General features: G+C 40.0%; 1 protein-coding gene across 2 annotated transcripts in view; it reads left to right on the top strand.

The window, feature by feature from the left end:
• Positions 1-318: 318 nt before the first annotated feature.
• Kdm3b (lysine demethylase 3B) overlaps positions 319-24,522 on the top strand; it is a 73,239-nt gene continuing 49,035 nt past the window's right edge. The window contains exons 1-6 of one of the 2 annotated variants that reach the window (XM_013071136.3): positions 319-570; positions 16,906-17,073; positions 19,196-19,309; positions 20,772-20,877; positions 22,805-22,929; positions 23,845-23,919. In XM_013071136.3, coding sequence (XP_012926590.2) covers positions 373-570; positions 16,906-17,073; positions 19,196-19,309; positions 20,772-20,877; positions 22,805-22,929; positions 23,845-23,919 — 786 coding nt within the window. In that variant the 5' untranslated portion in view covers positions 319-372. The remainder of the gene's footprint in view (positions 571-16,905; positions 17,074-19,195; positions 19,310-20,771; positions 20,878-22,804; positions 22,930-23,844; positions 23,920-24,522) is intronic. The other variant, XM_004841814.4, reaches the window with a different exon arrangement.

Genomic DNA, 24,522 nt, shown 5'->3' with positions numbered 1-24,522 from the left:
TGGTGTCATGGGGGCCTAAAGCACCGCCCACTCCACCCGCCTCGGGCCGAATCTGCAATTCCCCTCCCATCCGCAGGGGGCACTGCAAGCCCTGGGGAGATCGGGGCGGAGCGATGCGAGGGGCCTGGAGCTGCCGTCCCGCTCCGAGTCGCTGGGGGCGCTGTGCAGAACTCGGGCTGCGGCTCCGCTCCCAGCCACTGGGGGCGCTGCGCGGCGCCGGTGTTTGGTCGTGGTTGGTGGTGGCTGTTGGGGGGGTGGGGGGAGCGGCGGCCGCGGGTGGTGCGGAGGGAGGCCTTGCGGGCGGATCGGGCGCTCGGTGGCGGCGGTGGTGGGAGGTGTCGGGCGGGAGCGCGGGTCCGGCCGCCCCTGGCGATGGCGGACGCGGCGGCCTCCCCGGTGGGCAAGCGGCTGCTGCTTCTGTTCGCGGACACCGCGGCCTCAGCTTCAGCCTCGGCCCCGGCGGCGGCGGCGGCGGCAGCGGGCGGAGATCCGGGGCCTGCGCTGCGCACTCGGGCCTGGCGGGCCGGCACGGTGCGGGCCATGAGCGGGGCGGTGCCCCAGGACCTCGCGGTGAGTAGCGGCCGAGGTGGGCACTCGAGGCCGGGGTTGCAGGGCCTGTTTTGTGGGAGGCCTCCCCGGGGGCCTTTGTGAGGGGGCGGTGGGGTGGGGGTGACCCAGTTCCGCGTCCCCGGATCTTCTCAGCGCCCCCCGCAGGCACCTGGGCACCCCGAGTTCTGGCCAGCATGGCTTCCGCGTCGGGGTGCGCGCCCCAATGAACCCTCGGGGGGCGGCCGGGGCGCCGGGATCTGTAGCTCGCAGCCGGCAGGCCCCGCCTCCTGGGCGACCCTTCGCTCAGCTTCCCCACCACACGCCCTACGAGCTGGGTCTCGAGTCCTAGGTGCCCGAGGAGCACCGTGGAAGACGCCGGTCCGTTGTCCGCGGTCTCTCCCAGGACTCCTGCGCCCCATTCCCTTTCTCCGAAGCCTGGTGTGGGGCGGGAATGTGGGCATTGGTGGGAGGCTCAGGGGCTGCAGTTGGAGCTGCTCGGGACTTTTTAAAAAAAATAATCTGGCAGTTACTTCCTCGTCTGACCCGGGCTCTTTGGCCTGGCCCTCTTCAGAAAGGCCAACTCTCGGGATTGTCCCGAGCTCCTTTCTCTCCACGCTTCTGGGTGACAGGAGCTGCAGTTGTGGCTTTTTGATAAGTTTGAGATCTGACTTAGGAGCCGAATGGGCTGCCGGGTGGTGCTTTTTGGCTCCCCCCTCAGCTACTCCCCCCTTCCTCCAAGCCTTGGGAGAGGTTTTGTTTTGAAACTTTGTGTTGGGTCTCTGCCGCTGTTGCCTACTTGCCTTAGTGTATTTTGTGATTCAAATTGTTCAGTAATAGAATTTAACTACCATCGGGGCTATGCTGTGTTATTTTTGTTAATGTGGCGGCAAAATACTCTGAGTTTTGGCTAGCCACTTCGGTTCCTCATTCTGATAGCAGCCCTAGCTTCTCTGGTGAGATAAGACTATGAAAAATAAGGGGCAATGGGTGTTTTGGAATGTAATTCCAGCAGGCAGACGGGTCGATCTTCCTGATGAACTTGCTTCTGCAGACGTTTTATTCTCTTTAAACAGGATCGCATTTTGTGAGATTTGGAAGTACTAAAGGTTTCTGATGTTCGTCTTTCTTCCTATTGATCAGCGGTATTAGACTGTCTTTTTTTCCCCCCTGAAATGCAAGCTTTATGGGTTGTTTGGCTGTGGCTGGCTTAGGTTTTGTTTCTGCTGCTTGAGTTGACTTGCTTTGATCTTTCTCCATGGTCTATAAGAAAGGCTGCTAGGGCATTTAGGAGGCTCTCGTGGGGAGAATTTGTAAAAAAGATACCAGGAATATAAAAAGGTAGGGATGATCATTAAGACGAGGATTTGTATCGAAATGCATGTGTGCTTTCTTTAGAAGATGGCTGAGACAGGATAAAGGTGTCCTTCTCAGATCCAGAAATTCACCCTTGGAAGCAAAGCACACTTGAGATCCACCCATTTATGCATACCTTTGACCAACGGTATAGTCTGACCTAGCTTTTCAGTTGGGATTTATTTTCTAGTTTTTCCTACCTTTGTTTCCTCTATCAGATGAATCGCTAATGAGCTCTGCACCTGAAATGGCTACCCATTCACTTTGTTGTTTGCTGGGCTCCCTAAGGGCAGAGGCTTTTGAAGCTCACTGAGATGCTAAAGACTGAACAATTTTACAACTGGGCCCTTGGAACAATGTTCTCAAACCAAGTAAAAGTTGTAGTGATTCGTGGAAATTAGAGCAAGGTGTTCTTAGAATTGTGTTGCATTCTTGCATGAGACTGAATATAGAAGCAGGGCTTCTATATTTGGGTTTTGAGAACAGATTTGTATTTGTCTTGTACATATATGCAGGGACATAGATGAGAAAACAGCCACAACAAAACTCAGAGTGCTTAAATTCTTTTTATCAGCTTGCAAATTGCTATTGTTATATTGAAGTTCTGTTAATGACAGTGACTAGCATAGGATCAGAACTGGACGTTTTGTTTTCCTTTTTCATTGACAAGATTTTCTTTGGACCCTGGGCATGTGGACCTTTCTAATTTGCACCACACACTGTAGTAAACACAACTATCTTCCAATCAAAAGTGTTCTTCCTGTACTCAAGGGTGGAGTTTGTGAGCAGCTGGCTTGTGATTGGGCAGATTTTCTTTCAGTTATGTTCAAGATGTTTTCAGGCATGCTTGGTTTTGAGTAATGCATAGCAGGGCGCCCCCTGTTAGGGATGAGTAATTGAGGGTTGGATGAATGAGTTTCTGAAGTGACCGAAAACACACTTATGAATTTTGGGCTCCATTATCCTCTTTCTAAATTCTTTTTCATCCAGAAGTCTTTCATAATACCACATTGATAACATTTAATGAAGCCCTTTTTTTTTTTCGACAAGCAAAACCAAAATCATGTGCTGCCTTAAGATGTGATGTGAAAAAAGAGTCACGTTTTGAAAAAACAAAAGAATGTTGTTGATTGGGAGTTTTATTGATAAAGGTCTTATAGGTGGGCGTCTTTACCAGCAAGTCTCTTCTGAGTGGTAAACTATTGATCTTTTTAGCCACAATAGAAAAGCACCCCCCCCATCTCTCATGGAGTAGCTTTGTCTTTCAAAATAGACCTTTTATTTTTTTTAAACGTCCTGTTGCAAAATTTCTTTAATGAATTTTTATGCAGTTATCTGTAGTTTTCTTTCCTACCCCAGTTATCCTCTTTGTATTCCTAAATCTTATTGGTCTGTGTAAGTTGCAGAGACCATGGGACTTGGATTGTGTACATACAGTAGATAAACACAGATAAAACAAAAACATTTTCCTTTTTTGTTATAAAAGCAAAACTTGCTATTTGCGGGGTGTCAAAGTTATATGCATAGCAGTCTCCATTCTCTACCTACCTCTACCTGACCCACTTAACCAAAGAAGGGTTGTTTTTTTGCTCATCTTTAATCTTGTACAAAAAACCTGAAAGTATACAACTGTATACAAAGGATTCCTTTTTTAAAGCAAATTATATAATATTGGACATTATCTGCAGCTTTCTAATTTTTCCCCCTTTGTTTTTTTGTTTGTTTTTTCTTTTCAGACAGGTCTGGCTATGTAGCTTGGGCTGGCCTTGAAGTCACTATGTAGCCCAGGATGACCTTGAATTTTTGGTGATCTCTTGCCACAGGGGCCCACCCCCATCCCCATTGCTGGGATCACAGGCATGGGCCATCATACCTAGCTGCTTCTTCTTTTTTTTTTTGCTTTGGTTTGGTTTGATTTGAGACAGGGTCTCTCTATGTAGTTCAGTCTGCTCAGGCCAACCACGAACTCCTGAGTGCTGGGATCACAGGTGCGTGCCACCATGCCTGGCCTTTTTTTTTTCTCTTTTAACATTATACCAGCCAAGCATGGTGGGGCAAGAGGCTGAGGCAGGAGCATGACAAGTTTGAGGCCAGCCTGGGTACCCTGTCTCAAAATAAAAAGGACTGGGGATATAGCTCAGTGGTAGAGTGCTTGTCTAGCATGCATGAGGCACTGGGTTCAATCCCCAGTACAGCAAAACAAACAATAAACACAGAATGGTATACTATGGGTATAGATATATCTTCCCTCCCCATCTCTATGGTGGGATGGAACCTAGGGCTTCACACATGCTAGACAAGCACTATACCACTTAGCTACAGCCCCCCACCCACCCACCTTGTGTCCTGGTACTAGGTTGAACCCTGAGTCTTTGCACTGAACTGCATTTTTTTTTTTTTTTAATTTTGAGCAGGATCTCACCCCATTTACTAAATTGCCCAGGCTTGGCTTGAGTTTACAATCCTCCTGCCTCATCATTCTCCCTTAGTGCTAGGATTATTGGCCCAAACCACCACTTCCAGATCCAGCCCATTTTTTTAAATTAATTTTTTTTAACAGTGCTGAGAATTGAACTGAGGGCCTTTCACATGCTAGGCAAGAGCACTCAAATAATTTTTGTTACCGATCCTATATTCTATAAAATGCATATACTGTAATTTATTCACTCATTCCTTTTTTTGGACACTTAAGTTATTTAAAGTTTTTTTTTGGCACTAAAAACAATGCTATCATTAATATGCTTGTACATATATCTTTACATAATCCAGGTTTCATTTCTGTATTTTAGCCATCCAAAAGTAGAATCATTAGGTTAAACAGATGTATTTGTAATGGCATTGCGTAGTGCTGGGTTATTTTCCAGTAAGGTCACCAGTGGAGTGCGTAGTACTTGTTTTCCTTCGCCCTTGCCATCAGTGGTATCATCAGTCTTTTTCATTTTTGCCAGTCTGATAGGTGAAAGATAGTAGGTGGCATTTTCATGACTTACAGGTCTTTTTTTGGTGCATAATTGACTTTTTTACATTTCTTTTTTTTAAGCTAAATATACATATCTTTTACTTATTTGAGAAAATGAGTTGTCATCTCACTTTGTACCTGTTCTGTGTATAAAAATTAATTCGTTTATCTATGAAGTATATTACAATAATTTTCTCTCATCTGCCTTTTGACTGTTTAGGAGTCATCTTACCAGACAGAAAAATTAAGTTTTTGTATAATCAGAACTATGAGACTTTTAATGGCTTCTAGGCTTACTTGCTTTGAAAGAACTTCCCTGTCATAAGCTTTATTAGTATTTTCTAATATTTTCATTTGTTTTTACCTTTGGATCTTTGGTACATCTGAAATTTTTTTTAGTTGGCATGTAAAATGGGAATCTAACTTTTTTCTCTACTGAGTAACTATTGTGGCAACAGTTTTATTTTTAAAAACTGTTATTTTCTTGCAGTATGGTAGAATTAAATGGTGCTGTAAGTGTAGCATTGATTTGAATGTGTAACAAAGCTATTTCAGCTATCCAGAGCCTGTGAGAGGAGTGAAAGCATATTTGCCTTAATTTTTTAATACCTTAATCTTTCATCTTTATTCAGGGAAAGATGGGCTCTAAAATACTCCTTTCCTTTGAATTGAGATAATGTAATAATTGTAGCAGTGTCTAGGCTAGTACAGTGTTACTTCTTTCTGGAAGTCTTCCAAGAAGAGTGAAAGTGTATCTGCCTTATTTTTTTACACCATCCTTTTCTCTTTGTCTCAGGGTAGGATAGGTGGACTTTTAAAATACTTTTCTACTTTGTTTCTAGATAATATATTTATAGTCAGGTGCAGGATACTACCATATTTCTAATGTACTGTTAGTATTTTTTCTCTACCTATGTTCAAATCTAGACTTTCAGCCCTAATTGAAATGGAGTGTGTGCCTTTTACAATGTTTATTCTTGCCTTTTTATAATTCCAAAAGTTAAGTAAAAATATATGAGTGATACTGTAATCATGATATCTTATGCTCTGTTTATTGGAAGTCCATTGAATATGTTTTTGTGGATCAGTGAATGGTTTAGAAAACGTTAAATAAAAATGAAATTGTACTTACTTGATAACAATATATACTGTTTAATTGTAAGCCCCATTCAGCATACTTGTTATCTTAATTCTCCCCTTACAACAGTAGGTCTGCATTTGAAACACTGAGCCACAGTTGAATTTTTCAGTCACTCAAGTGTTTTATATAGTTTGGGTTTTTTTTGGTACCGGGGATCAAACTTGGGTCCTTGGGCTTGCAAAGCAGGTGGCAGAACCACTGAGCTAAATCCTCGGCCCTAGCTTTTGTTAATTTTGAGATGAGAGTCTCACTGTGTTGTCAAATTGAACTCCTGAGTGCAAATCATCCTCCTGCCTCAAGCCTGCAGAATAGCTTAGATTACAGGTGCACACTGCTGCTCCCAGTTTAGTTTATTTTTTTTAAAAAGTAGACAATTTGTGTAGGTAGTTTTTTTGGCGGGGGGGGGGGGGTTGTTTTGTTTTTTCTGTACCCGGGATCGAACTCGGGACCTTGGGCTTGTGAGGCAGGCACTGGAACCACTGAGCTAAATCTCCACCCCGTAGGTGGTTTTTAATAGCTCTGTCATCTTCCTCTTCCTGTTCTTTGGTGCTGGAGATTGAACCCAGGACCTCCTGCATAATAAGCGTATTATGAGCAGCTGAGCTAGATAACCCCACCTCCTGAAAGCTCTATCTTAATTTATCTCTGCATTCTGTTTATTTCAGGGCTATGCAGTGTGTTCACCAGTAATCACACTATACAGTAGTCATTTTTATACAACATTTCTTCCTCTGCTGTACAATCAGGCATTTCTTTCATTATTTTTAAATTTTAAAATTTATTAGCACATGTTAGCAGTACATAATTATTACGTTCATGGTGGCAGATCTTTCCTTTTTTTTTTTTTTTTTTGATAGCCCAGGCTGGCCTCAAACTTGATCCTCCTGCCTCAGCCTCCCTGAGTACTGGAATTACAGGCATGCTCCACCATACCTGACTCTTATCCTCTGAAGTACCTTTTGTTCGCAAGGGACTTGCTTCACCAGCTCCCTGCCTGCAAAGGCTTTATTCCCTCCTTTAGTACTCACTTACCTGGGTCTCATCCCCAGGTTGGTTTACTTGTTCTGGTTGATTTGATTACCCCTCAACAAACATACTCAAAATAGTGAGAAACATGGCATTTTCTGTTGTTGGTGAATTTCTTAAAAGCACCTGGGTTCCTATGGCACATGTTCCCCTGTGGGCTAGTTGTTATCATTGAAAGCTCTAAAAGGTTTCCCGTCACTCCATACACAGGCTTTGCTTCCTCAGAGCGAGGGGGTCGCAACACCTGTTGTTGCTTCTCAGTTTTCTACAGTCCTTGACAGGTTGGTAGTTTTTAAGTACCCCTCCCCCATCCCCATCCTCCCTGCCACAGTGTCTTCTACCCTTGCTCTGTAAAATAGGTGAAACCTGCCTGGTTTTATAGTGGTGACTACTGTTGGTCCTTTAGGTGTGACCTCTTTGAGTTTTGCAAGGACAGAAACTCCATTTTTTTTAAGTGATTTCAGGGGTAATCAGCCTCTAGGGGACTGTCACCAAACACTCTGGAGAATGATTTGAAAATCCATATCCAAGGTTATTAATTTACAGTGAAAGATATATGTATATACAGAGACCTTCATGAGAGCCTGCTCTTGGTCTACTCAAGAGGCCAAATTACGGATAAAAAGGGTCCTTGGTGTGCAGAAAGCAGACCAGAGAAATTGGGCATTTGCAGCAATCAGCCCTTAATTTGGTGATCCTCCACTTTCCTAGTACTGTACTTTCTAGCATCCATTAGTTTGTTCTCTCTTTACCATTTGTTTTTAATATTGTCATCCATTGAAATCCTATCAAGAGAAAAGAAAGCCTGCCCATCTTTCAGTCCCATCTCACCCTAGGAGCTACAGCCTCTATAAAGCCTTTCGGAATCCTAGCATATTGTTTTTATTCTCTTAATTTGAGGGGATTTTTAAAAACTAAGGATGAATTTATACTGTATTTTCAATTTTAAGGATTTTTTTCACATAATATGGCAATTATTTTTCTTTATTAGATTTTTGATTTATATGTGATTTGAATTTTCTTGGTGCTTTTCTGTATTTTTCACAGGTAACATGTTGCTTTCATAACTGAGAGTAAAACAATAAGTGATCTATAAGAATATCTTGTGGCCAATCGTGGTGGCATATACCTGTCAAGTCCCAGCTACTCAGAGGCTGGGGCGGGATGCTTGAGCCCAGGAGTTCCAGGTCAGCCTGAGCAGCATAATAGCAAGATTCCATCTCAAAACTACCCTCCCAATCTATATCTGTATCTGCTAGGTAATTTTATTCCTCTTTCATTAAATACTGAAGTTGTTTCAGATTTTAGGCTTTATCAATAATGTGCTGAGTAGCATTTTTATGAATAAAGCCTTTTCTATGTTTAGGATTATTTCCTAGGATTATTGCCAGGAATGGTATTATAGACATAGCATGCATGTATTTATGATTTTTGATAGATAGGAAAAATTTCAAAGTCATATCAGTGTATACCCTGACCAGTTTAAGGAGTGTCTCTATTAGAAGCCCATGTTTTGCTAGGTGTATTATGGCTTTATTTCATATAATCTACAGGCAATCCTTTGAAGTCCTTATTGTCCCTATTTATAGATAAGGAAGTAATGCTCAAGGAGGCTAAAATAACTTTAGGCTGCACACCTAAGCAGTGAACCCTAAGCAGTGAGATGCAAATCCAGATCTTTGTGGTTCCACAGCCCCTCAAAACACTACCTGTTTGAATTTTTATTCGGGTTATTGCTGTTAAACTCAACTGCTTCACATTTAATTACTCAGGATATTAGAAGGGGGATAGATAAGGAATGGACATAGTGTGTAGAAAGTTCTCCAATAATCAAGGAACTATAGAGAGAAAATTGTTATTTATTTGAAAACAGCAGTATTCTTGACATAGTCATTCTCCATTTTAGTTGTCAAGATACCCCACAGGTTTGTAAAATTATTTGTAAAGTTTACATTTTACTTAGAATATAGGTAAGAAAAATGGAAGTTAGTAATTTTAGAACTCTTACATTTCCTTTATGTACCTTCTAACAGTCATCACTATATCCTGTTATTTTATTTTTGATTTCTCAGATAACTTTCCATTACAGTTTTACTGGTTTAGGCTTTTTTAAAAATCTCTTTTTGTTTTTGTTTTTCCAGACAGGGTCTTTCTATGTAGTTCAGGCTAGCATTGGACTCACAATTTAGCCCAGACTGTCTTCAAACTCATGGGGATCCTCCTGCCTCAGCCTCAGGAGTGCTGGAATTATAGACTTATTACTTTATAATTGGTCTCCCTGCCTCCACTTTCTAGGCTCTAGAATTTGTCTTCTAGCCTGAGCCCAGAGTTATTTTCTTTTTTTCTTTTGGTACCAGGGATCGAACTCGGGACCTTGCGCTTGTGAGGCAGGCAGCAGAACCACTAAGCTAAATCCCTGGCCCTGTTTTCTCTGAAAAGAAAAGTTAGAGCTAGAGATGTAGTTCATTGGCAGAGTGCTTGCTCAGTATTCACAGACCCCTGGTTCCATCCCCAGCAATGCCACAAATTTAAAAAAAAAAAAAAGGCTTTATGTATTTGTTAAAGAGGGCCGGGGATTTAGCTCAGTGGTTCTGCCGCCTGCCCCGAAAGTGCAAGGACCCGAGTTCCATCCCCGGTACAAAAAATATATATATATATATTTGTTAAAGAAAAAAAGAAACATCTGATAAGGCTAAAATACTGTTAACCATCCCATCTCAATCCTCCTCCCACCCAAAACGCCCTTCCTCCAAATCTGTAATTTGCTTTCTTCCTCATATCTGAGAAATCTTTCCATGTTAGTCTGTTCAATCTCATTTCTTTTTTTTCTTTTCTTTTTTTTTTTTTCTTTCTGGTTCCAGGGATTGAATTCAGGACCTTTTGCTTGCCAGGCAGGTGAGGCACTGCTGAGCTACATCCCCAGCCCTCTATTAGATCTCATTTCTAAAAACGTCTCAAAATTATCTAGTCTATAGAACAAGTTGTGTTTGTCTAGTCTCTCACTTGATTATAATTTTTTTTTTTTGGTACCAGGGATCGAACTCAGGACCTTGCACTTTCGAGGCAGGCACAACACCACTGAGCTAAATCCCCAGCCCACTTGATTATAATTTTGGTTTTCTTTTTAACTGAGTGTTGAGAAGTTTATTTCCCCAGGTGGCATTATCTTTCTCGAACTTATTTTGCCACATCTTCTGCTGTTTAAAACCTTCACTGGCTCTTCCAAGTCCTGTAATAGACACTGTATACTCTGATGTATCCAGGCTTGTGAGAAAGGGCTGGGTGACAGATCAAAGAGTGTTGTGGGGATTGACAGCTGTGGAGAGTACAGATACAGCCTAAAGAGGTTTAAGTGCATACTAAAAGCAAACAGAAAAACACTGCAGGCCAAACAAGACACCTTTGCCAGTGGGTTTCAGTTTGTCATCATTAACATGCCATGCAGAGCTCTTTACAGTTTATGACCTCACACACACAACCACATCTTTTATGTTTCTCTGCTTTTGTGTCTGCTGGAAAGCCTTTCCCCTCCTTCTCTGCCAAAAGAATGCAGCTTGTCCTTTAAGACCCACTTATATACTACTATCTCTTCGATGAAACTGGTCCAGTTTCCCAAGATGAATGCCTTGTGTAGCCTAATGTATCATGAGATCTTTAGTATTGCCCTTACTACACATCTCTGTGATAATTTCCGTACTTGTCTTGGCTTATCTGGGGTGTAAGTCCCTCCTGCCAACTGCTACCTTATCTGCCTTGACATTCTTGGGTCTGGCAAATACAACACATGTAAGAAGCATTCTATTTTTGGAGAGTGAATAAATGAATAATCATATTAATTGTAGTAAGAATGGCCTTGGGTAGAGCCAGGATGCAAACTGATGATTACATGACAAACATGAAGCCCTGTATTGGTCTGATTACTATCATGAAATTTTTTATCAAAATTAAGGTAATGTACTTGATTTTTTAAAAACTTGATCTTGGGCCAGTGATTTAGCTCAGGGGTCCCACCACCTGCCTCAAAAGCACAAGGTCCCGAGTTCAATTTCCGGTACCAAAAAAAAAAAAAAACAACCAAATTTGATCTCAATGTCACTAACACAAATGTAAATCACATAGACCTTTAAAGGGAGTTTGGAAAGGAATCGAACTCAGGTCCTTGTGCTTGTGAGGCAGGCACTGTGCCACTGAGCTAAATCCCTGGCCCTAGGAAAGCAAGCTTTAATACAAACTCCTCTTAACTAAGGAAATACTTCACATATAGTCACTGAATTCTAACTACCATATGTAGTACTGTTTGTTGCTTTTATTCTGACATCTAAAAACATCATCTCAAACTCTTTTAATCCTTTTGTTACTTCCTTTGGTCATCTCTACAGAATCAACCTACCACCATAGAATTTTGTTAGTTTATATCCATTCTTCCCATCCTATGTCTTTTGATTTGAAATGTTTCTCTACCTTGTGTGTTCCAACTCTTTCCGTTTCTCTAACTGGAAAATGAGTACAGAGCTTGAGTCAGAAGTAAGGCTTGTTGGGAGAACATGTATACATATATCCATATTCCATAGTGCTCCCAAAATAAATTCTTTTTATTAGCCTGGAGCTGTTGCTTGATGTGAGAATGTGTAAGTGTATGGTTGTGGTCAAATTAAATACTTTATTCCATATCCTTTGCCTGGGCAGGTTAAGAGACAATTACCCTCATATTAGGTGAAAATTGGTTCCCAATATTTCAACCTTTTCCTGATGTTTTCAGATATATCAGGATAGGATTCTTGTTAGCTTTTAAGTGTTCAAGTTCTTATGTATACAGGATAAAAAAAGTTACAACTTTAGTATAAAGGCTTATTTTAGTGTTGTTCTTTTATTTGTATGTTGATGTAACTTAGAATTTTTGTGACGCCTGTGGTTTTTTTTGGTACCAGGGATCGAACTCGGTTCCTTGCGCTTGCGCAGCAGGTGGCGAAACCACTGAGCTAAATCTCCGGCCAATGCCTATGGGGTTTTTTTTGGTACCGGGGATCGAACTCAGGATTTTGTGCTTGCGAGGCAGGCAGTGGAACCACTAAGCTAAATCCCCAGCCCACTCCTGTGTTGATTTTATTTATTTAGTTGGGTTTTGTTTTGTTTTGAGATAGAGTCTTGCTATAGACCAGGATGGCCTGGAACTCTGTAGCCCCAGTCGGCCTCAAACTCATGATCCTCCTGCCTCAGGTTCCTGAGTGCTGGGATTTCAGGCATCTGCCACCATGCATATTTTTTAACTGAGTATTCAAGCTCTTTTATGTCAACCCCTAATCTTTTTTCTTGTTTATTGGGGAGGGGCCAGGGTCTTGCTGTATATTTCAGGCTGTCCTTGAATTCATTGTGTAGTTCAGGCTGGCTTTCAACTCAGAATCGCCCTGCCTTGGCCTCCTGATTGTTGAGAATACAGGCAGGTCCCATCATGCCTGGCTTCAACACTTAATCTTTTTAGCTTCATTTCCTATTGCTTCCTATAGTGTGCTAAGTAGTTCCTGGGCATTGTAAAATTTGAGCAAGGCTTTTATAGCCCTTAGCTTCTACCCATCCCTTGTATTCCTGAAGTGGTATCTATTGCCTCTGAATACCCACCATGCTTTATTTATATTTATCTTAAGGCATATTATTGCCCAAATAGTGATTTACAATTGATGAAAGTACTTTTTTTTGGTACCGGGGATTGAACTTGGGTCCTTGTGCTTGCAAGGCAGGCGGTGGAACCACTGAGCTAAATCCCCAGCCCTGAAAGTACTTTTGAATCTGTTGATTTATTTGATTTTCACTTCTAGTCTGTGAAGTACAGAAGATAAGCATGTCTTACCACAAGCGAGGAAAACTTTTTTTTTGGCACCAGGGATCAAACTCGGGGCCTTGCACTTGCAAGGCAGCCAGTGGCACCACTGAGCTAAATCCCTGGCCCAAATAAGGAAAATTTAAGATTTGAGGAAGGAAATGTGGGTTCCCCAAGTTGTGTTGTTTTGTTTTTTGTTTGTTACATTTTAGATATACATGATGATAACATTCATCATAGTGTTTTGTTTTGTTTGAGACAAGGTCTCCCTATGTGGCTCAGGCTTGCCTTAAATTTGGAATCCTTGTGCTCAGCCTCTGAGTATTGGCATTACATACAGGCTTGTGCCACCATTCCCTGCCAAGTTGCCCAAGTTTTTTAATTTATATAATAGAGAAGAGAACAAATTCAAGCTTCCTGGGCTGTAAATCTCCAAGATTTGTACATTATACTGCTACTACCTTTCTCGGTACCTGAGTCTGTACTTAAATTTAAATTTGAATACTTCTCTTTCTAGTTGCTTGTAAGTTGCTTGAAGTCAGGGACTTTGTCTTATTCCCATAGGCCTGGAATATACATGTATGTATATATGAATGAGCCCATTCATATATTAAATTAAATGTAGTCCAGTTCAGTGTTCTCTTTCTTTGTAAACATCATGCTTCTCCTCTCTGAGCCTTTCTATTTTAAACTAGAAATGAAGCTTACTTGACATATTGAATAATAAAACTAGAAGTTAATATAATGAATTTAGCTTCTGGGATAACTTTTCATTAATGTATCTAAATTAGTAAGTATTTATTACCTGTAAAGAAATTAAGCCTAGGGCTGGGGATTTAGCTCAGTGGTTCCACCGCCTGCCTTGAAAACGCAAGGTCCCGAGTCTGATCTCCAGTACAAAAAAAAAAAAAAGAAAGAAAGAAAGAAATTAAGCCTAATGCTAAACTTCTGGGCTATGGTTCCACACCTTTTTTTTTTTTTTTGGTCCTGGAGATTGAACCCAGAGCCTTCAGTGATGTCTATCTCCAGCCCATGTTTATTTTTTATTTTTAGACAGAATCTCACCAAGTCAGTAAGTTTCCCAGGCTGGGCTTGAACTTGTGACCCTGTTACTTCAGTTTGGCAGAGTGCTGGGATTACATATATATTTATGATTTTTATCTCTTCTTGGAGAGTGCTGGGATTATAGGCACCACTACATCCAGTTTAGTTCCACACTTTTTAAGTATACATAGCCTGACTTTTTTTGGGGGGGTTACTGGGGATCGAACTCAGGACCTTGCGTTTATGAGGCAGGCATGGTGCCACTGAGCTAAATCCCCGGCACTGAATTTTTTTATAATTGTACTGGTGATTTTTATGTTGGTTGGTTGAGAGGATATATAACAAAAGCTATTATAAATTAAGTAAAAAACATTTTTTTCTTTCCAGGTATGGTGGTGCATGTTTGTAGTCCCAAAAACTGTAGGAGGTTGAGGCAAGAGGATTGTAAATTCAAGCTCAGCCTGTGCAATTTAGCAACTTAATGAAACCATGTCTCAAAATAAAAAATAAAAGAGGTCTGAAAATGTAGCCTGATTATGAAGGTTCTGATTTAGTCCCCAGTGCTGCAAAATAAATAAATAATTCTAATTTTTCTTTTTCTTTTTTTTTTTTTTGGTACTGGGGATTGAACTTGGGACCTTGTGCTTGCGAGGCAGACGGCAGAACCACTGAGCTAAATCCCCGGCCCAATAATTCTAATTTTTTATTGTAACTAAATACACATGAAATTTTTTTTTTTTTTTTTTTTTTTTGGTACCAGTGATCGAACTTGGGTCCTTGTCCTCGCGAGGCAGGGAGCGGAACCACTGAGCTAAATCCCCGGCCCACATGAAATTTTCTTAATACATCTTAAATGGATCTGAATTTTGTTCACTATATCATCTACACATATTTGAAAAATGATAGTACATAGATGTGCAGGACCTCCAGTATTCATCTGCCAGGAGTGCTTGGTGTCCCTAGCACTTGTACATCCTCCTGTTAACTCCACAGTTTCCAGTTGAGTCATGGCTGATGTTGTCCTGCATCACTAAGTGTTACTGTTGGACATTTCATGTGAGAAATTTCTTACAGATCCAACTAATCAGAAAACCTTTGCCCTCTGGAGTACTGAGGATTGAACCCAGGGCCTTCACGAAGGGCTATGTCTTCAGGCCACCCCATTCCCCTTTTTTGGTTTGAGACAGTCTCACAGAATTGCTGAGTTGGTTGGGGTGGTCTTAAATTTGCAACTCTTTTGCCTCAGCCTCCCAAGTGCTTAGGTGGTAGGCATGCTTGTATGTTTCCTTTTGGACAGTGAGAGCTATGCAACTAAACTTTTCTCCATTTTCACACTGGCCTTTGGAGAACTCAAAGCCAAAATGTGTCACTCGGTCATACTAGCTGTACAGAGCCTTACTGCCTGATAAAATTTTTCCTTTTTTGCTTTTGTTTTCATTTGTTTTTTCAGATAAGGTCCCACTATGTAGTCTAGGCTGACCTTGAACTTATGATCCTCCTGCTTCAGCCTCCCAAAGTGCTGGGATTACAGGTGTACACCACCACATCCGGTTCTTTTTCTTTCATGTGCGTGTGTGTGGTACTGGGGATTGAATCAAGGGCTTTCATATTGAGTTACATACCTGGCCCTTTTAAAAAAAATTTTATTTTGAAACAGGGTTTCACTAAATCGTCTAAGCTGGACTTGAACTTGGCTTTCCCTCCCAGAGTCCTAGGATTATAGGCATGTGCTACCATCCCTCGCTTCTTTTTTTCATTTGACAGTGACTTCCTGCTTAGCTCTGACTTTTTTGTTTTTATTTACCATTTTATTGCATTTGTTTCCCAAAAGCCAGCAAAAATTCTTTGAAGGTGAAGTGGGATATAAATAAATACATCTCTACCCCTTAATTTGTGACCAGCTATATTTTAGGCACTAGACATACCTATTCTAAATAGTGATACCTATATGCATATAGCTTTGCTCCTTATACTATGTTGAATCATGTTCAGAAGTCAGCATTTTCATAGAATCTTTAAATATTTGTTTCCTTATTTTTTGTTTTTTTTTTTCTCTACTTGTTTCCTTATTTTTTGTGGGGTGTTTTTTTTTTTGGTTCTGGGGATCGAACTTGGGACCTTGCGCTTGCAAGGCAGGCAGCGGAACCACTGAGCTAAATCCCCGGCCCTGTTTCCTTATTTTTTGAGTCAAGGTCTCTCTGTGTAGTTCAGGCTGGCCTTGAAATCAGTATGTAGGCCTGAACTCACCGTGATCCTCCTGCCTCAGCCTTGAAAGTTCTGGGATTACCATACTTGACTAAGTATAATATTAATTAGCAGAATGTAGTTTCATTTATTACAGATCACTTTACAGTATTTACTTAAGTATGAAGTTTGTCTTCAGGGAAAAAGCTAAGCATTGTGAATGCAGCATGCCTCGACTAGCAAATATGAGATCACTGTTGGCAGTGGCACTTAAGAAATACACATGCAGGAGTATGAGGGCAACTTTTTTTTTCAGTGTTTTTATCTTTTTGTACTCTATGCATACATTACCTATTCAAAAAATAATAGAAGTTTACAGCCATTGCTAGTGGACTAGGAAGTGTGCCAGATTCCGTTCTGTAATCCTGAACCTAGTACAGCACTTTACAGATAGTGAGCCCCCAGCAAATGTGTGAAAATGACTTGGAAACTAAGAGTTGCAAATTTCTATAGAAACTACTAAAAGTTACTGAAAAACTGTGTTGGATAACTCCTGCCTCCTTAATTCTGTTCCCCTTTTTCACAGTGAGACTGAGACCAGCTTCTTAGCTCTGAAGTAAGATCAATATTTATTAGCATCCTTTATATAAAAGAACTTAAAAAGAAGTCTGGAGATTTAGCTTAGTGGTTCTGCCACCTGCCTCACAAGCGAAAGGTCCTGAGTTCGATCTCTGGTACCAAAAAAAAATGCAGAGGTTATGTTTGTACATGTTAGTTATAGTGTAGGGTTTCCTCAAGTGTGAGTTCCAAACTGCTTTTTACCTCTTTTTGTAGATCTTTGTAGAATTTGATGGCTGTAACTGGAAGCAACACTCCTGGGTTAAAGTTCATGCTGAAGAAGTTACTGTGCTTCTGCTGGAAGGGTCACTTGTATGGGCACCTCGGAAGGACCCTGTCCTTCTCCAGGGCACTCGAGTCCCAATTGCACAGTGGCCAGCCCTGGTAAGTGGCTTTAACTTTTTTTATTTGTTTTCAGTACTGGGGATTGAATCAAGGGCCTCATGCATGCTAGGCTAATACCCTACCACTGAGCTGTACTCTTTCCCCTCAAGTGACTTTTATTGTGTAGGAATATATTTGAGATCTCCTCCTATAACTATGTTTACCCAGTAGCTGACCTCTAGAATTCACAAAAACTAAATGGTTTGTTCTTAGTAACACTTCCCATTCTGAAGTTAGCAAAGCAAAGATTAAGAGAGAACCTTTCTCCTATGTCCTCTAAAACTTTTATAATAGATATTTGATTCTTTTTATCTCTAGAGAAAGTTTTAAACTTTAGTCTTTTCTCAGTGCAAGTTTTGTTTGTTTCCTTGTTTTTATTTTTTTGAGATAGGGTCTTTCTGTGTAGTTCAAGCTGGCCTTGAATTCACTATGGAGCCCAGGCTGGCCTCGGACTTTCAGCAGTCCTCCTGCTTCAGCCTCCCAAATGCTGGGATTACAGGCATGTGCCGCTATACCTGACCACAGTGCAGGGTTTTGAAACAATGTAACCCTTAAAGTTTTTAAATTATCAAGCATTATTTTATGAAGTGTGATAAAATAGTTATAAAAGTTTATTCTGAGAGTTTCTTTTTTTATTCTATTTTATTAGCAAAATATAGGCATAAATAGTAGACACAATTTCAATTCTCTTGTGGCTAACATAATTAAGTAATAATAAAATTTTTTTTTTTTTTTTTTTGAGAAAGCAACTTGCTATATAGTTTAGGCTGGCCTTGAACTTACAGAGATTCTCCTGCTTCAGCCTTCAGCCTCTCAAGTGCTGGTTTTACAAGCGTTCACCACCATGCCTGATCAAAAAAAATTTTTTTAACTATTAAAATATATGTATCATTATTTACTAAACTGTCTTCTCTCGCTCTCTTTTTTTTTTTTTGCAATGCTGGGGATCAGACCCATGGCCTTGTGCATGCTAGCCAAGTGTTCTACTACTGAGCTACACCCTACCATATCCACTCTTTTTCCCCTCAGTCCTAGGAACTGAACCCAGGGCCTTAACACAGCTTTTTTTTTTTTAAATACAGGGTCTCACTAAGTCACTAAATTGCCCTGGCTGGGCTTGAATTTACAACCCTCCCACCTCAACTTCTTAGAGTGCTATGATCATAGACATGTACCACCATGTTCAGCTCCCAGCCCCTTTTTTAAATTTTTTGTTTTGACACAGGATCTTCTTAAGTTTGTTAAGTTACCCAGGCTGGGCTTAGATTTGCAATCCTCCTGTTTTAGTCTCCCAGACTTTCATTTGTTTTTAGGACCATTTTTCAATTAAATTTTTAGAAGCAGCTCTTTTATTAGTGGATATAAGTTCATTACCTTTATACATACACTATTTATGAAATAGTAATAAGAATACATATTTATACTAGTAATTATTTCAGAAATCTCACAAAGATCTCAGGAGTTCTAGAGTAACGTTGTAACATTTAATTTTGAAAATGTAAAACTTAGACCTCTTAAAGCCTGGTAAGATTAGTCTGATCCCTGGGGAAAATGAAGAATTTCTCATTCCACTTGTTCTTTTTAGCCATGAATGAGGAAGACTTTCTGCTTTAGTTTGCTTCTTATGGTTATTTGGGGTTGGGAATGTTTCCCAGGATGTATGCCCTTAGCTAATACATGTGTTTACTGGTGGATGCTTTCTCAGAAACTAGAGACTTGAATCATTATTTATTTTTATTTTCAAGTTCTGATCACTGTCTTGTTGTATAAAGCACAAGAAGAGCGAGGATCTGAAAAGGACAAAGCTTTATTCACCGGCCGGGACCCAACCTCTGTGATGAGCGGAGGGCCCAGACCGATTAAGCCCAGGGGTTTTTATAGGCGGGTACAAAGAACTCAGCATGGGGGTGCAGAAGCTTGATTACAGAAGCCGTTACTGGGTGGAGGGGTGGGAACATGGGTACAGAACATTTTTCGGTGTTTCTCGGAACAGATCAGGCCATAAAGTCTGGGGATTTTCCACTTAGGGAGGGGTCAGGTAAGGGACATGGTATATTTAAAAAATGGAGTCCTAAAAGAAAATGGAGTTACTTTGGTCTAACATTGTCATTGTACTTCACAGACTTTCACTCCGCTAGTAGATAAACTGGGTTTGGGTTCCGTGGTGCCAGTCGAGTATCTTCTGGATCGAGAGCTGCGTTTCCTGTCAGATGCTACTGGTTTACATCTGTTCCAGGTACTTCATTGTGCTCCTGTCTCCAGCGATTATTTTCTTACTAATTTCTTTGTTGATACAAAATATGGGTGTGTGTCCCCCTTTTTTTTTTTTAGCAATCTTTGACTTCACTAGTGAATTTTCCTGTGCATTTTAAAGTGTCTTTGCTTCCTTGAAAAGTACATTTGGTGACTGAGGCTTTTTTCTTTTTTCCTTTTTTTTTTTTTTTTTTTTTTTGGTACCAGGGATCGAACTCAGGACCTTGGACTTGCGAGGCAGGCGGCAGAACCACTGAGCTAAATCCCCGGCCCATGAGGGTTTTTTCTTCATCTGTGTACCCTGACCCCACTCTAAGGCCATTCAGGACATAAGACCACAATTCTTAGTGTCCTTTCTGAAGAAGTGGCTTCTCTGAGGTGGCTGCTTCTATAACTTTAGCTGAGAGGACCTATGCTTACTTTAGTGGCAGGTTAGCTGGGAGGAGTATAGGCTGGTTCCAAGCAGCATGACGTATTAAAGGGCCTAAGTATACCTTTCTTACAAAGAAAAGGCGTAAGTTGGGTTTTGTTTGTTTGTTTTAGTTTTGTTTTTGTTTTTGAGACAGGGTCTGGCTGTGTAGTTCAGGCTGGCCTTGAACTCACAGAAATCCTCCTGCCTCAATCTCCTAATTGCTGGGGTTTATAGCTGTGTGCCACCATGCCTGGTGAAAAGGGATAAGTTAATAATTTAAACAAACTAGTCATGTGAGTTGTAGTTTAAAATTTAAAATACACATACTGGGGCGGGGGATTTAGCTCAGTGCTTCTGCTGCCTGCCTCGCAAGCACAAGGTCCCAAATTCGATCCCTAGTACCAAAAAAAAAATACACATAATGTTTATTTCTTACATATAATAGTGGCTGTATAAAAAGATTTAAAATTGAGAGGCTTCTAAGAGTTTATCATTGGGAAAGCCAAGAACAGTATTTCTAAACTGGGTTCTATGAGCTACTAATGATACCTTTTTGTTATGTCGTCCTCCCTCATTAGGCCTCACTTCCTCTTCATCATCCTAGTGTTTATAGGAGATGACTTGGTAAATGTTGGATAAATACCAAAATAAGCAAAGAGAATATATGAAATAAAATGTTTTATTGTCAAATTAGATGAGAAACACTGGCTTAAATTTCTGTATAACGTCTCAGAACCTTTAATAAGCTATTATGTGTAGAAAGATATATAATACTTAACCAGCTGAATTGGCCCTAACATCCTTAATTTTTATGAAATCTTATGAGACTAGAGTTCTACAGACATTTTTGCCAACTATTAGCCATCACTGTCTTTTTTTTTTGGTACCAGGGAATTGAACTTGGGACCTTGCGCTTTTGAGGCAGGCGGCGGATGCCAACTATTGATATAGAGCTTCCTTGATATATGATTTTCTCCATATAGTTAGATATTCATTTTTAATATTCAGTTGTTCTCTTGTTTTATCTTTATAGATGGGAACAGATAGCCAAAATCAAATTCTTTTAGAACATGCTGCACTGAGAGAAACAGTTAATGCTTTGATCAGTGACCAGAAGCTACAAGAGATATTCAGCCAAGGTAAGAAAAGGTAGCTTTCTGTCCCTGAATTATGAATCGGGTGAATAGTCAGCGCCGAATGATACAGAATGCTACACCATGCAGCTATACATATTTGTCCTTATCTTGTTTTTATGGATAGAGTCAAAAGTATAGTATCTCCAGTTAGCTGGATCTCTAGAATAAAGTAGGAAAATAGAATCCCATTTAGATCAATGTTTCTTCTTCATTTTGCATTTCACAATCCTGAGTTTTGTTGTGGGGTTAGCTTTTTTTCATTTCTTAAATATTTATTAAGAACTTACTGTGAATTAGAAACCATGTTAATCCACTGAGGATACAGCCATTAGTTCGAAAGTCTTCACTTTTCTTGAATTTACTGCCTGAAAATTTCTTAAGAACTAAAACGCCAACATAACAACTTGGCAAAGGATGTTCATAAAACAATATGTGCACAGACTGTTTCACATAAATAGCATGATTTTTTTTCCCTTCTCTCTCTCTTTTTTTTTTTTTTTTTGGTACCGGGGATGGAACTCAGGACCTTGGCTTGCGAAGCAGGCGGCGGAACCACTGAGCTAAATCCCCGTCCCTTCCCTTCCCTTCTCTCTTTCTTTCTTTCTTTTTTTGGTGGTGGTACTGAGGCTTGGGCCTTGAACCCAGGACCTGTGCATACTAGACAAGTGGTCTATTACTGAGCTACATTCCTATCCCTTTTTTATTTATTTACCTACTCACTTAATTTTTGTTTTTTTGAGTCAGAGTCTCACTATGTAGTCCAAGCTGCCCTTGAACTCATGGTGATTCTCCTACCTCAGCCTCCTAAGTGCTGGGATTACAGGTGTGTGCCACCACACCTGGCTCATTCCATGATTATCAAACATTATTTTTATGTTTTCCTTAGAGACCCAAGGATATGCCTTCTCTTAGAACTATTAGTATGAGGACAATAAAGAAGGAGAATAGACATATGACACATAAGGAAAGATGAATGAAGTAGTACTCTATCCTTTGTGTGGTCCCTGTCTCAAAAAACAAAAAAATCAAGAAATAGTATAGAGGAAGAAAGAATGTGAGGAAAAATTGGTAGTAGAGAAAAAAAATTGAGTGGAAAGAATGAGAGGTGGGAATATATGTATGTATTGAAAAAATTAAGGAAGCTTAATTATAGCTCTGAGAAAGAATAATCTAAAATTAGTAGGGCATTAGCTGTATAGTCCCAAATGTACAACGATAAGTAGGAGAAAGAAACTGTCCCTCTTGGAGAGCCAGCTGAAATTGCAGAGTAATACTACCTGCTGATAAAGTATTATCTTTGAAACTCTGTGTTCCTAGGAAGACAGGTGCTATATTTGTTCAGACTATTATTAGTGCAGAGACTGGACACTTCATAAATTGAACTCTCCACACACTGTTACTGAAAGAAGAATGTTAATAGTCATGTATGATTCCTATGGTCACTTAACATCACACATTCAGCTTAGTGGCCTCCCACTTTTTTCATATATTTGTCAGGTATCTGAGTACATTTCCATACTACCTGTAGTTTTTATTTATAAGTTTTCTTTTCCTTCCTGTGTATTATTTCCAGAATGTTAAGACTGAGAAAAAGTGAATTGGGAGAAGTTTTTAAGTAATGTCTAAATAAAAAAAAAAGTTCATAAAGACCACTGGGAAAAACCATTTAAGTTCTATTTTAAAATTTCTATGTATGGATCCTGGGGAACTTGCTACCATACCTAAGGCCCTGTGTTCAATCCCTAGAGCCACAAAAAATAAAATTAAAACTGCTGAATATGATAAATCAGGAATTGGTTCTTTACTCAGCTCTGTACAGTACACTGAAAATACCAGATAATACATCATATAGTTTATCTTCGGCTGTTAAAAACAACTATAATATATAGCTTAGCCAAAAATACTCAATTCTGACTGATCTTTCCTTTAGGTCCCTACAGTGTTCAAGGTCACAGGGTCAAAGTGTACCAGCCAGAGGGGGAAGAAGGGTGGCTGTATGGCATTGTAAGCCATCAAGATTCCATCACCCGTCTTATGGAGGTGTCTGTAACTGAGGTGAGGCTGTTACTCTGTCTAAGGCACATCCATCCCCATACAGAAGATGCCCTAGAGAAAGTAAACACTTCAGTGCCTATGAGAAAACTCAGATTCTATTCCTAGCTCGTCGCTTACTGATTTTATGACTGAGAAAGACTTTTTCACCTAGGTATTCTCATCTGTAAATTAGAGGTAATTATATAAACCCCTACTGATCTCTTATCAGTTTTGAGGACTGAGATAGTGTATTGAAAGTGCTTTGACATTGGTAAAATAGTATATAACTGTAAGATAGTATTATTTATCATATTTATAACAGCAAAAGACTAGTCATTTAGCTGGGGATGGTGGAGCATGTGTATAATTCAAAATCTAAGTCAAAATCCACAGTAAATTTGATGCCTTCTGTCAAATTGGCCCCTCTCCCACAGTTTTTATTTTTTAATAACAGAGTGATTCTTTTAATGATTGTTGATGTTGAAGGTTTTTTTATTTCATAATATACCAAATAGGAATGTTTTAGAGATACAGAATTGGAAATGAATGGGCTGGGGATTTAGCTCAGTGGTTCCGCTGCCTGCCTCACAAGTGCAAGGTCCCGAGTTCGATCCCCAGTACCAAAAAAAAAAAGAATTGGAAATGAACATTCCTTAAAAAACATACTGGTGTTGAACTGAATTTTTTATTCATTCACTTAACAAATATTTGTATGCTTACCATATTCCAGACCTTGTTTCAGATGTTGTTACCATAGCAGTGAATGAGATGGTAGAGATCCCTGCTCCCATGGAGCTTTCATTGTAGTAGAAGAGTAGAAACAATAAGGCAGTGGTTATATAGATTAGAAGAATACATAATTATGTTTTGGTAAACAGGCTTTAAATATCTTTTTCCCCCTCTTTCATGTGTTCGGCTGCCCTGCTCCTACCGTAGAGTGGTGAGATCAAGTCGGTAGATCCCAGACTGATCCATGTGATGCTGGTGGATAGTTCAACACCTCAGAGCGAGGTATAGTAATGGACTGATTCTCTGAGCATTACATTATCTTGTTATGTAGATTCCTTGTATGTCCTTTGGGGTTGCTCAGCTGTGACCACTATATTTTTCTTCTCTCTCTCCAAGGTTTTTCTAGTTAAGGGGGCATAGTCTCAAGAAAGAGACCTATTTGGAGCAACACTTTTAAATTATGGCTGTATTCTCTAGTTGTTATAAATTCTGAGTCCTATTTCTTCTTACATTCTCCCAGGACAAAAATATTTGAAAGAGATGCTAGACAGTTGAAATTATTAATAAGTAGTAATAATCATAACCTTACTCAGTAACAGGAAATGAAGACAAAGCTACCTCCTCTTTTTTTTCCTTTAGGTAGTAAAGAGCTCCAAGAGAGTCTGAAATTTTATATTCTCAAGTAGATTTAAATCAAACAGTTCATTGCTCAGCACAGATTGGATTATTCTATAATTATTATGAACCAGGCCAACTGTTGATTCATTCAGAATTATTATAGCCCTCAACAAGGTACATAATGTATATCTACCTGAATCAATCAAGGAATCCTGTGTGATTAGACTTCAGTAGGTCAGCTGTTCATATTATTCCTCACCGTATATT

The sequence above is a fragment of the Heterocephalus glaber genome, unplaced genomic scaffold (genome assembly GCF_053883595.1).
Source record: "Heterocephalus glaber isolate CG9 unplaced genomic scaffold, H.glaber_assembly_v1.0 deba00001465, whole genome shotgun sequence".
NCBI classification, from domain to species: Eukaryota; Metazoa; Chordata; class Mammalia; order Rodentia; family Bathyergidae; genus Heterocephalus; species Heterocephalus glaber.
This window is presented reverse-complemented; position numbering and strand designations above follow the sequence as displayed.